General features: G+C 40.9%; 1 protein-coding gene across 2 annotated transcripts in view; it reads left to right on the top strand.

The window, feature by feature from the left end:
* SAR1B (secretion associated Ras related GTPase 1B) overlaps window positions 1–12,793 on the top strand; it is a 33,154-nt gene extending 20,361 nt beyond the window's left edge. Inside the window, exons 4-8 of one of the 2 annotated variants that reach the window (XR_014788394.1) lie at window positions 116–181; window positions 1,699–1,802; window positions 4,251–4,382; window positions 8,187–9,887; window positions 9,960–12,793. Coding sequence is in view for 1 of the 2 variants with exons in the window: in XM_084838921.1 (XP_084695047.1) it covers window positions 116–181; window positions 1,699–1,802; window positions 4,251–4,382; window positions 8,187–8,303 (419 nt within the window). In the remaining variant the exon portion in view is untranslated. Of the gene's footprint in view, window positions 1–115; window positions 182–1,698; window positions 1,803–4,250; window positions 4,383–8,186 lie in introns of both variants that reach the window. The other variant, XM_084838921.1, reaches the window with a different exon arrangement.
* The last annotated feature ends 680 nt before the right edge of the window (window positions 12,794–13,473 follow it).

The raw sequence follows: 13,473 nt of genomic DNA, 5'->3' as shown, positions 1-13,473 counted from the left end.
GCTTAATTTTGTCAGTTTGCCCTGGTTTCATTCTATAATGAAAGATGAATGTTTGTCAATGGTTTGCGGCAAGATGCGTATTTTTAAAAAATTATTCTGTTTTCTGTTTCTGCAGCTTCAGAAGAGCTGACAATTGCTGGTATGACTTTCACTACCTTTGATCTAGGTGGACATGAACAAGGTAAGTGATGTCAACAAGCAGAAGGCTTGTTTTGCTCATATTATCACAATAACATGGACGGGTTAAGTTAACATTTTATTCTTTCTTTGCTGTGTGTCAAAAGTGGGATACTGCAAGTGGGATGCTTTTATCCCCAATTTTGACAATGTTTTTAATTTCAGTGGGCAGTATATGTGTGTGTGTGTGTGTGTGTGTGTATATATATAATCTGCCCATGTGCCAGCAGGACCCACCTCTGATGCAACAGGGAAGTCACTGTATTTGCACTTAATGAGATGAAAACAAGTTAAATATTACATTACATTGAGACCCGGTTTACACATCACAGTTGTTTAACCCAGAAATTGTGGGGACGAGCGGAGTGTGCAAGGTGCGCCCTTGGTGTTTCCATTTTTAATTAACAACCGACAGAGACCCGATTCCTGGATTGTTTTGTGATGTGCGAACCCAGAAACAACCTTAACCCAATAACAAACCATGGGCAATCACGACACAACCCAGGAAACAATGAATGTGCAGCTCCCACACTCCTCTCATCCCCACAATTCCTAGGTTAAACAACCCAGGAATTGCTGCCATGGCATGTGAACCAGGTCTAAGTGTTTCAATAACTCCAGGATAACTGCAGCACCTAATTTTCTGTGTGTGTGTGTGTGTATATTTACTGTAAAACTGGAATTTTAACGTAGCCTTACATTAGTCTCTGATTCTTTGGAGAGGCTAAAGTAATGCAGCACCTCTGTGTTTATTACTCTTTAAAACAAGGTTCAATGTAGGTAAAATCACTTGATCATGTAGATTAAAGTTATTATATACACATTTGGATTTGCTCCACTATTGCATACTACTAGGGCAAACTATTCCCTCAGTTTACTTGATTTTGTATTTATAGTCATCTTGGAAGCTGGGGGCAGTATCCTACCATGACAATCGATTAATGCGAATTAGGTTGTGCAAGCATAAAGGACCTCTAGTGCAACACGAATTGAGTGAGCTGGCATGACAGGCTAGCACAACCTAATTTGCATTAGCGGGTTGACACGATAGGATACTGCCCTGGGTATCCAGTGGATTAAATATAGCATTTTGCTAGAATATAGTAAATGCTGAAACAGAAGGGGTCTTGGCAGTTGTGTAGAGGATCTGTACTCCTAATGGTGATAAAACAGTTTAATTTTTTTTGAAGTTCCACCTCTGAATTTAGTAATTGCTTTTTTAAAAGCAGCAAGCCATTTGCCTCTAAATGTCATGTAGTATAGCACAGGTTTAGAAATGGATGTATGGATATTAAGACTGTTTCTCACAGTAAAAATAATATGGTTTACCATTTTAGACCCAGTAGTTGAATCTGTGGAATGGAAGAGAGTGGGCTTTTTAAAGGCTTTTGAAATATAGCTCCAAATGCTCTTTTTTGAAGTTTTTGCTGCTTAATGAGATGCTGTTAGCTCCTGTGAATAGAGCCATGAGAGTAACAGATAATTTCCTCTTGCAGTTCCTTTATAACCCTCTTTTGTTAGCTCGTAGAGTTTGGAAAAACTATCTTCCTGCCATCAATGGCATCGTCTTTCTGGTGGATTGTGCGGATCATGAAAGATTGGCTGAATCTAAGAAAGAACTTGATGTGAGTTTGTAATGTATTTGGTGTCTATTAAAATACTAGCAAAATGTATGTCATTGTGATGTGTAGAGAGGAAAGAGGATACTTGTTTCTTGCAGGGACTCATGGAGGGTGGTAGGCGTAAAACCCCCATGAGCTCCTTGTTGCTTGTCAAGATCCAAGTTTCCCCCTACCACAGTTGTGTCCTCAAGGACAGCACCTTTTGCCATATTAGTAAATACTAATATAAATATGAATGATTAATAAATATTAAAACATTAATACAAGGTGGTAAAGGAGTGCTGACGCCTTGGGCTTAAGTTCTGCCATGTGTCTGTGTTCTAAGGTGATGTTGTCCAGGCTTCTTAATCCAGCGCGCTAAAGGGAACTTGTGCAGTAATGGAGCCTAATAAACAAACAAAGATAGCTGTGCTGGTCACTAGTTGCTGTGGAACATGGGCGGGAGGGTGCTATTGCACTCATGTCCTACTTGTGGGTTTCCTGTGGGCTGCTGGTTTGCCACTGTGTGAGCAGAATGCTGGACTAGATGGGCCCTTGGCCTGATCCAGCAGGGCTCTTCTTATGGTCCATGAGAAGAAAATAAATCTACAACTGAGCAATACTTTAATACTCCTAACAAATGTACTGCTCAGCTGTAGATTTTGAGTAATAGATCCGTGGTTCCATTATTTGTAAGCCACCCTAAGAGAAATCTTCTTGAAGATCAGGGTGTACATGTCATAACATAAATAGTTAGGCTTGTCTTTTTTTTAAACCTCTTCATTCCCTTTTCTCTGGACAGTGTCTATATAAAGCAAAAGAAATTTCACAAATTCAATGTGGAAAAATAAAAATAAAGCTTTAGAGAGCTGAATGTGTAAAGAACCAGAAAAAGTGTCAGTTCCATTAAGGCATCTGGAAAATAAACTGGACACATATGAAAATAATCACATGTAATTCGACATAAGCATGCATCATCAACATTACAAAATGCATATGGCTTTTGTACTGTCAAAGAGGTAAATTATGTGTATATCTTTCTCACTTGCTTTACTTCCCCTTCAGTTTATGGCAGGCCAGTCCATTCAGTGATTTTGGAATTTCACCTTAATTGTGTTTCATAGAAGTGTGGAATCTCCTGGAGATATTTTATGGATTCATACAGAAAATAAGCAATATTCATTTATATAATCAGTATCCAGTTAATTTACTGTACTCACAGGAGGCACTGCTGGGTGTTAGTCTTGCAGAAAATGTGGGCTTATTTGGGACTTTGAAGGATAGTTGCAGGAAACATTTATTTGTGTGGAGGAGGAAAAATGCTTTAACATGCCCTCTGAATCTTTTGGGGAAATTGTCACACCTGGGGAACTGATTGATTATTGATTATACAAATTATTGCTGCTTTTTTGTATGAGTCTATTAAATGCCTCTGTGATTACACAATTTGAAAACAGCTGAATGGATTGGCTTGCTGTGAAATGAAAAGGAAATAAGATATGAGACTTACAAAGTATTGTCTTTTTGACTTGATGATACCCAAGCATATGAATTTGAACTATTGATGATATTGGCTTTGATTCATTGTTGATTCAATGTTTTCTTTTCTATTCGTTTTATCTTTGTATCCTATTGATAAATTTAATAAAAAGAATTCTAATAAAGAAAAATGACATGATTGTTTCCATTCTTTAGCATATCTGGTGTGTTTTACAGATCTATATGATGCTTTAATGCTATGATATTTTTAATAGTTTTATAATTTGTTTGTTACATATGCAGTTCTCTAAAGCTTTATCTTTTGTCCTAATCCCAAAATCTGCTGGCTAGAGGGGGCTAGGATGGGGCAGAATAGTCCCTTCTCCAGCAGAAAGCTCTGTGGACGTAGATCTACCACCGGTGGTGCTTCCACTGTTCCAAGAGCCACCTTGGATCCACTAGTTCCAAGGCCACTTCATTCCCCAGCCCCTTCAAGAGATCCCAGGAACAGCCAATCACTTAGGCTAGCCTGGAGTTGGTGTAGGTATTTTCCTGTCCCATTGAAACCAATGGGAGGGGAAAACAATTCAGTGCTGGAGAAGAAAAAGAGTAACACTTCTTGCCCTGGCCAGTGCAAGCCAGCATGGCTTTGGAAGTGGCAGATGATCTGTCACTTCACTCTCTTCCCCCACTGCCCACCCGTGAACCTTCTTTGGATCTTTGATTAGTGTTTTAGGTTCATAGTATCCTCTTTTATCCTTGTTTAATTTCATAATGTGTAGTCACTTGAAGGAAAGCCATGTTGTTATTAATGATGTGTGATGTTCTTCTCTTTTGAATGTATTTTGATTTTGATATACAGCATAGAGATTGTACAGTAAATATGGCTTCTCTGTCTTCTATAGTGGACTTCTGGAGTCTCTCTTTATGTTTGGTAATATCTGTCTGTGGCTGTATAAAATAAAATATGTATCTTTCCTCCTGTCTTCATAGGCATTAATGACTGATGAAACTATTGCTAATGTGCCTATCCTAATTCTTGGTAACAAGATTGACAGACCAGAAGCCATCAGTGAAGAAAGGTTACGAGAGATGTTTGGTTTGTATGGCCAGACAACAGGAAAGGTATTAATGCTTTTGTTTGCATTTCTCCCAACTGCATAACTTCAGTGCATAGGTCACTTTCTTGCTCAAGTGTTTGAGGTCTGCTTTACTCCTAGGTTATATGAAATTCTGGAATGGTTCCATATTTCTTGGTGCCTTTGTTCACGGCATTAACATTTCTTTATTTTAAGAAAGCCTTTTACAGTGGTGCATTGATTTAAAATAATGCAAGAACAAATAAACCTTTACAGAGACCGTAGCTCTTAGCAGAACCATTTCAAAAACTTATTTCATTTTTCAAAATGTATGAACTGCCCTTCATCCACTAGGGATCCCAGGGCAGTGTACACAGTATTTTTAAAACAAATACAATACAATATACAACTACAAACTAAAAGGAAAAGTAACAATAGCAACACCAAACTGGTATTGATAAAGTCTACTTTTAGGGCGCAGTCCTATGAAGATAGTCAGCAGCCTCTGAACTTGGAGGCTGCCGAGTATCCAGCGCAGGGTGGGTGGAGCAGGGAGGTGATCTTCGCTTCCACTCTCTAGCCAGCCTGCATTTCTGCTAGACAGGCAATTTCGCCCATCTAGCAATGGCACTTTGGAGGGGGAGAGAAGGAGGTGGAAGTGGCCAAAACCAGCGTTGTATGGCTGATGCCTGAGTCTCCTCACCTCCCAGGAACGTCCCCTTTTCCCGCCTCCATGCTCCATTTCTGAGTGTGGAGACATAGCCAGAACTGTGCTGGCGACAAGGGGGAGGGGCAGGGAGCATGGTTTCTGGGATCCGAGGTCAGAGCCCTGTTTCTGTCCTTGGACCCCAGAAACCGAACAATCCTATGTACCCCCAGACATTGTCTGGGGGGGCATAGGATTGCTACCTTAATATAATACAAATTTTTTTTTAGAATCACCTGATGAAAATCTGAATTGTTAGCTTATGAAAAATGCTCTTGTTAATGCCTGTAACAATAAACTCAAGGATTCAAATGTAAAACCAAGTTTATCTATTTGTGCTATTAACAATAGGCATTCTATTTCAGAATACTAGAAACAGATTTCTCCAGTACTTCTTGTGCTTGTGAAACTCTTACTACGCTTGCTCAGAACATGTGTGTCTCTATACACGAGACCTACTTTTCTGTGTTCTTGGAATAAGGCCTTTCAGAACACAAATGACTGGAGAGAATTTTAGCATTATAAGTATCAGTCAGTCAACTTGTGTACAAACCATCAAACGACACTTGTTAAAATCAGCCTATCTCCCCACCACTTTAAATCTTAAATCAATATGTCATATGTTACCAATAGATAATGTGAGATTGATTAGTTTATTGATAAGAATCCCTCCAGCTTCTTAAGCAGTATTCGAAAAGTATTTATTTACGTAACTTATATCCTGTACCTTCAACATAAATTTATGTTCCCAGTGTGGCTTACGAAGTAGAAAGAAACAATGGGCGTGTTTCCATGTCATGCTAAACCACGCTGTGAATAAGCCATATTAACTAAATTTTCCCTCCATTTACTTCCCAGGCATTAAATTTGCGTGCATTTCCCTTCCATTTATTTCCCAGTCCCTCCAAAAAAGGCAAATATTTCCAACAGTTTTTTTAAAAAAAAACACCTTAGAGGGTGGCATAATGAGACAGAGCAAATAGGGCACCAGCAGTATGTAGACCCACTGCCCCCCCCCCGGGGGGGCCCCATTCATCTCATGCAGCTGCCTTTTCAGGGTTTAAAAAAAAATTCAGGGAACTACAGTAACTGCAGCAGTAAGAGCCCCAAAAAGGAACTGCGAAAAGGTGGGGGGAATTAGTGGCTGGTTTCGCACAGTCATGGGGCTAAAAGAAGCCATCGTGGCTTCTCCCTCCGCCACAATAATTACATAATTACCTGCGCCACAACGCAGGTTGGCATGTTGTCCAAACCCAGCGTGAGGTGCGGCAGGGGTGGCTTCGTACCCACCCTACAACCCACAACATGCACTAGGGGTTGTAGGGTGGGTACAAAAGCAGCTGTGTTGCATTCAGATGACACGCCAACCCGTGCTGGAGTGCAAGTAATTATGTAAACAACCAGCACAGGGAGAAACGACAATGGCTTCTTTTACCCTTGCAGTCGTGCAAACCCAGTAAATATCTCCCCTTTTTGAAGTAGCTGGAGAGTCAGGGAAGTGTTGAAAAAGTAGAGGACACTGAGAAGTTGCTGTTCAACACTTAAACGGGAGAGGATCACATTGCCAAGGGGGAGATATTGTTCCCCCCTGCCTTTTGCTAAACTTACTCCCCCCCCCCCCATTTTCGGTGCTTCTGAATTGCACTGCCCAGTCCCTCCTTTCTCTTACTATTATTTCTTCCCTGGTCCTTTGCAACTGTACACACATTAGCTGATATGCAACCTCAACTTGTCAATTTCTTTGTATGTTACCTACTCTACCCCTCCTTTTGACACCTGAAACATACAAGGAAATTGACCAGGTAAGACTACACATATCGGACAGCTGTAAGTGCATACTTGGAAAAGACTGACAAAAAAATAATAATACCAACGTTATGACCCCGATTGCGCATTTTTGAGGCACCGGTGTGTTTTTTTAAAAGCCAGGGGATTGATGACTTTCCTTCCAAAGTGCTGTTTCGGCATTGGTGGAAGGGCAGTCACTGGCGAGATTGCAAAAAATGTGTGACACAGGCTTTTTTGCTCCTCTTGCTGAGCGGCTCTGTAGCCAATTGCCGTAACCCATGATAAAACTGGTGTCCCGGTTCAGACAACATGACAACCCATTGTGGGCAAGAACAACAACCCATTAGTGAATGGGTTCTCAGCATGGCTTGTTCCAGAAAAAAAAGCCACCTCATGGAAAACACTGCAGGTTTGGACAACGTGATAACCCACCATGGCTGGCTGCCAAAGGTGGGTTGTCATGTCACGTCACCCGACTCATTAAGAAGTACAGTAATAATGAAGTATACAACATATACAAATAATGCAGCAACAGACCCTTCAAATAGACAATAAATAAAAATTGCTGTAAGTGAAAAATGCTGCCAGTAGCAGCTCTTAAAAACCTGGGAAAATAAATGTTCTTGCCTGACGCCTAAAAGCCTAGTACAAGTCATGCCCGACAGGCCATCTTGGGGAAGGGGTTCCAAAGCTGAGGAGTCACCACTGAAATCGCTTTCTCTCCAGTTGCCATTCACCGAACCTCCAGTCACTGGGGCACCCAGAGAAAGGCTTCAGATGACTATCTTAGTGGATGGGCAGATAGTTGGGGGAGAAGGCAGTCCAACAGGTATTTGGGTCCTAAGCCATGTAGGGCTTTAAAGGTTAAGACCAGCAATTGACTTGAGCTTGGAAACTTACTGGGAACCGGTAGAGCTGTATCAATACAGGCAAGAGATTATCTCTTCACCTGGGCTTTATTAATGGTCCAGCTGCTGTGTTCTGGACTACTTGCAATTTCCGAACTGTCTTCAATGGCAGCCCCACGTAAAGTGCATTGCAGTAATCCAGCCTAGAAGTTAACCAGGGAATGGATAATTGTGGCTAGACTATTTCTGTCCAAGAGGGGGCGCAGTTGGCATATCAGTCTCAACTGATCAAAGATGCTTCATTCCATCGAGGCTCCCTGAACTTCATGTGACAAAGATCAATCTAACAGTACTCTCAGTCTGTGCATCTGGTCGTGAAGGAGAATGGAATCCCCTCCAGAGCTCGCTGAACACCTCCTCCCTGTGCAGACAAACCCTCTACCAGCAGTAGCTCTGTCTTGTTAGGTTTGCATTTCAATGTTTATCCTCATTCTTATCTCATTTTCAGGGGAATGTCCCAGTGAAGGAATTGAACACCCGACCTTTAGAAGTCTTCATGTGCAGTGTGTTAAAGAGGCAAGGCTACGGTGAAGGATTTCGCTGGATGGCACAATATATTGATTAATGCCAAAATCACATTAGTACATACTATCCAAACTTGTCCATTATTTGATCACTCAGTGTACATAACTTGAACTCAATAGACTTTGGTTACGAAAGCTTATTTTTTTTATTATTGTATCAATTGTGTTAAATTTTAAGTGTAAAGACTGAATATAGATTTTAAGCAAGTTTGTCATTTTGGATCTTGTAACACTAGTCTCCAGTCCTATAAAACCACTTTCTTTTGAAATTTATAGCTTATCTGTTGTCTGCAGCCCCCTCCTCACTTTTTCTTTTGTTAATTCCCAGCACAGTATGTTTTTTGAATGCACTTTTTAACAGCTCAGCCCTACAGACTTGTTGGTCATATTTAATGCTCATCATGTTAAATTTTTATGTACTTTTTTCAAAACTGGTTTTATAAATGTAGAGTGTATAACCGCCTCTCAAAGAATAGTAATGAATCAGCTTATGGATAATTGCATGATGCCTTACAGTTTTCAATAATATACTTCCTTATGCAACGTCATGCAATAAAACGAAATCCCGTTTCTTGGCATCTTTAATGGGAAATGTTTCATTTTAATGTGTCTTAACCTAGTAAAGATGTTTCAAGATGTGAATATGTGGGGTAGTTTTCTGAAATGCAGTATAATTTCAGTGCACTGTAGACTTTTTAAATTATTTATCTGATTACCGTTATGCTGGGAATGAATCAAATTGATGTTAACCATGTTTTCTGAATAATAACATTCACTCACAGTTCATGTTGTACAGTAAGAGTTACCATGGTCTCACTATGTAGTATACCCCATAGTATTGGTGAAGGCCTGATGCAGTAATTTAGAGAACCACTAGATCAGCAAAAGGCTTTGCATACCCTACCACAGGGGTGGGGTAGGTGTAGCCCTCCAGATGTTGTTGGACTGCAACTCTCATCAGCCTTAGTCAGCATAGCCAATGAGTGGTGATGGGAGTTGTAGCCCAACAATATCTGGGGGGCCACATGTTCCCCATCCCTGCTGTACTGCATTCATAGGTCAACAGTGCCTTTGGCACAAACATGTGTGCAGGGCCGACTCTCATATTGGGATTCCTTGGGTAGGAGTGAGGGACAATGCACCTAATTGCCATAATGCTGGATGTGGTTTGACCTAAGCAGGGCAGGCTTTTATGTGCTCAGTATTGCAGATGTATAATTGGAAACCTGGTTCCCATGTGGATTAGGTTGCTGGGTTGGGTCTCTGTATGTGCCCAGCTATTCTACCCAGTGCTCTGAGCAGTTGTCATTCCTGTTAGCATTCATGCATTCTGTAAGGTGTAGCAAAATGGTGCATAGTAACCATCAATCACTGCCCTCCAAAAGTTACTTAGAAAAGGCCAATTCCTAATTTCCTTTTCGGGGTACAATATGATACTGCTTATTCACTGTGTTAGTGAAGCGATAGCAGTAGCAAAGAGAAGGAGCTCTGCAGTTGCCGTGTCCAAGTGTTTTCATTCAGCAGTACCACGAGGTATTACACTGTGATTTTCAAACCATTTTAGCAAATAAAATAGTTTAAATCACTAGGCTCTGCTAAGAAGCCTAGGATGCAATCCTCTGTTTGTTTAGACAGAAGAAGGTCCTACAACTTCCAGCATTCCCCAGCTAGCCATGCTGGCTGGAGCATGTTGGGAGTTGTAGGACTTTTTTTCTATCTAAATATGCATAGGATTGCACCCTTAATTGCAAAAGTAACCAGGTATTGCTATCTCCTTTGTGAGCCAAGCTTTTCGATGGCACAAGAAAACCTCTTTGGACATTGTTCAAAACTCCTTTTCCTTACTTCTGAGCAGTCTCTTCGATATAGATAACCACTGAGATTGTGCAAAGTTAACATTTGGTGAACTGAGGTGAGGCCTGGTGTAGGTTTTTTTGTTTCTAGCCAACAGTGTCATGTAACACCTCGAATGTACAGCGTGCTTATTTTTGAGGAATTATTTGGGATTGTGATATGGGATTATGTTGATGTCAAACTTCTGAGCATAGCTTTCCTATGTAAGTGCATCCATATTCTTTCAGAAGGAGAGTAAATGAAGAAGGCTGGCATATTTTTGTGTGGCAGCTGCTGCTAGCATTTCAGTCTTGTCTAACACTATATATTATAAAAGTAACACATTTTGAAACTTGTTCAGCTGTGTGGCTTCCCCTAGGAAAACCCAGGAATTGTAGTTTTGTGAGGGTGGTCAGAACTTAGGTTTCCCCCAACTTCAGCACAAGGTTAAGAGTTTCTGCAGTTCCTGGGAAGGGACGCTATTGCCATTAAACCTATTTGCTTATCCTGCCCATTATCTCTGTTCTATATACTGAATTTGATATTGTTCAGTAGCCTTGATCAAAGTGAGTGTTCTAGTTTGCTTTGTATGTAAAGAGGAGTTGCAGCTCATTCAGCATGCTTTCACACTTGAAGACAAGGTTTTTTTCAAGCTGTTTCAAAAAGGCCGTTGCTGAAATGGAGTGAGGACTGATGTAGTGTTTCTTAGAGGAAAACTGGTGTCTGAACATTTGTTGTTGCAGAAGTACTGGAAATATGGTTCGTCACTGTTAAGTGTGTTCTAATTTTTTCTTATTTGATTTGTCATTTTAAATTTTAACACTGCCACAGTAATTCTTTCCATTACTTGGACTTGAATTGCCTATCTCAGAGTTCCAGTATAATACTCATAAGGTTAATTTTGGGCTTTGAATGCAGTAGTACAGGTTATTATTAATACTTTCGCTGAATGTCTTGACTTCATAGGAAGCCTTTTCCTAAGTCAAAGCATTGTATTCGCACAGTCTGTCTTAGATGTGTGTTTAAAAGAAGGGGCACTTATCACCAGTGCTTGAATCTCCTCTAGGCGATAGTGAATCTGGCATGTTTTCCATTTTCCAATTTGCTATCCAACCTAGATAGGTTTTGTTTTTCCTCAAACACCTCTAGTGGTTATCCTTGTGTATTAAATGGATCTGTATAAATAGTCTTACATCACTTTTCATCCTGCTGGACAAGATTCTCTAGCAATTTGTCTGCTGTCCTTTCACCTTCAGCTAGGGCAGGCATAGGGAACCAATGGCCTTCCAGATGTTGTTGGACTCCAGTTCCCATCTGCCCCAGCCACCATGTCCATTGGTCAGGGATGTCATTCAACCACATCTGGAGGATAACAGGTTCCCCAGCCATGAGCTAGGGAGTGCATGCACAATCCACCTGTAGGCTGAGACATTGGGTAAGCCTTCAAATTTAAGTGGGCAATTGCCACGTATTTCAAGCACTCGCAAGGAATTGCAACAGCTCAAAGTTGCCAGCTCCTGACCCAAATGTTTTTCTAGGATTTTAAAAACAGCTGCATAACATCAAAAGGTTCAAAGAAGACAGACTTGTCATGTCCCAGCCAATGGAAGAAGCTGCTCTGCCAGATATATTGTTAATGCACAGGAACACCCCACCAGACTGACTGTTAGCAGAAAGCATGGGGGAGAAGCGATATGTATTATGAATGAAAGCAATAGCGTTTTCATTTTCAGAAGCACTTTGTAGTACAGCCTTTCACAGCCTTTCCCAACCACTGTGTTGGAATACACATTGGCCAAGCTGGCTGGAGAAGATGGGGATTGTAATACAGCAGTTCTGGAAGGCGCTAGGTTGGGGAGGGCTGTTGTAGCATTTTGAAAATAGGCCCATTTTGTGCTTCACAACCTGTTCCGCACAAAATGATATTTCCTATACAGATCTCTCTTCACGCAGGAAACTGCAAGGAATCCCACATGTGGAAGGCGCGCATGCATCTACAACTGGCAGCAATGTGTGGCTTGTTGCATGTTGTTGTTCAGTCATTCAGTCGTGTCCGACTCTTCGTGACCCCATGGACTATAGCACGCCAGGCCTTCCTGTCCTGCGCACTCTCCCAGAGTGTGTTCAGGTTCATATTCATATTGTTGCATGAGGCGCAATCAAAAAAACATGGCAAACTTTTCCAGAATTCTTGCAACTTCCTATTCAGAAGTGACTCCTGTATAAAAAATTCATGTTGCGGCCCTAAATCCTCATTGTGATTGGGGCATGCACATTATACTGATCTTTTTCTTTCTCGTAGCCCTTTGGGTTTTTACAGTCTTCTCTGTCAGGGTAACTTACCAGTATTAATAGACAGAGAAATTAAGACATACTCTCCTGTTAAAAAAATTATTTTTACATGGCTAAGGTGGGAATGCCTATGTGATATGAAGAAATCCCCCCCCCTTTTTTTTTTGCTTCCCTCATCATGGGACAATTTCAGTTGATTTAACAAGTTAAGTGTTTAATTTGAGGAAGCAGTCAGTTATTCAGTCACTAATTCTCTGTGTGTGGTAGTGGTGAGGATGTGAGTGTGTGTGGCAGTATTTCACACTTTCTTTCCCCACTCTGAGGGGTAGCTTGCTAAATAACGTTCATTTAAAAGATCAGTGACTATGACTTGTGTGCTGAAAAAATAAAATTCACTAATAACTAAGTTTGTATGAAGTGTGTCTAACTTTAATGTCGACTATAAGAATTTCATGTCTCCCATGCTTGCCAGGACCTGTTACTGAGACAAAGGCATACACACTTTACAGCCATTAATTCAGATTTAAAATGTAATTGCACAATGCTGACGTATTTAAATCTTTTCTAATACCTTAATATCGGCCTTGGATCAAGAAATTCTGGGTAGAAAAGTGACTGGGTGGCCGTTAGTTTTTTAAGAGTTAGGAGTGTTTCTCACAAGAAACTTGATGCTTACATTTGGAAATCGAGCACATGCACATTACAAATTGTGTTAGGCTCTTGTGTGTTTCAAATGTATGTATGTACTTATTACATTTATATCCCACCCTTTTGCCTCTTGCAAGGAACCCAAGGCAGCTTACACAGCCCTCCTTCTCTCAATTTTATCCTCACAACAACTCTGTGAGGTAGATTAGGCTGAGAGTCAAGGACTGGCCTAAAGTAATGAGCATCATGCCTGAGTGGGAACTAGAACCTGGATCTCCTGGGTCCCAGTCCGGCCCTCTAACTACTACACCAGACTGGCTCCTTGGAAATGCAGGTTTCCCTAGAAAAGACAAGCTAGAGCCAGGTCCTTTCCACCTCAGCCCTTCAAAGTATGTTATGAGAAGTAGTCCCTAGCCCCCTTTAATCTAGGTCACTAAT

Source organism: Heloderma suspectum, chromosome 2 (genome assembly GCF_057233095.1).
Source record: "Heloderma suspectum isolate Gila_16-S chromosome 2, 16-S_ref, whole genome shotgun sequence".
NCBI classification, from domain to species: Eukaryota; Metazoa; Chordata; class Lepidosauria; order Squamata; family Helodermatidae; genus Heloderma; species Heloderma suspectum.
The sequence above is the reverse complement of the archived record's forward strand: the minus strand, read 5'-3'. Positions and strand labels throughout refer to the sequence as shown.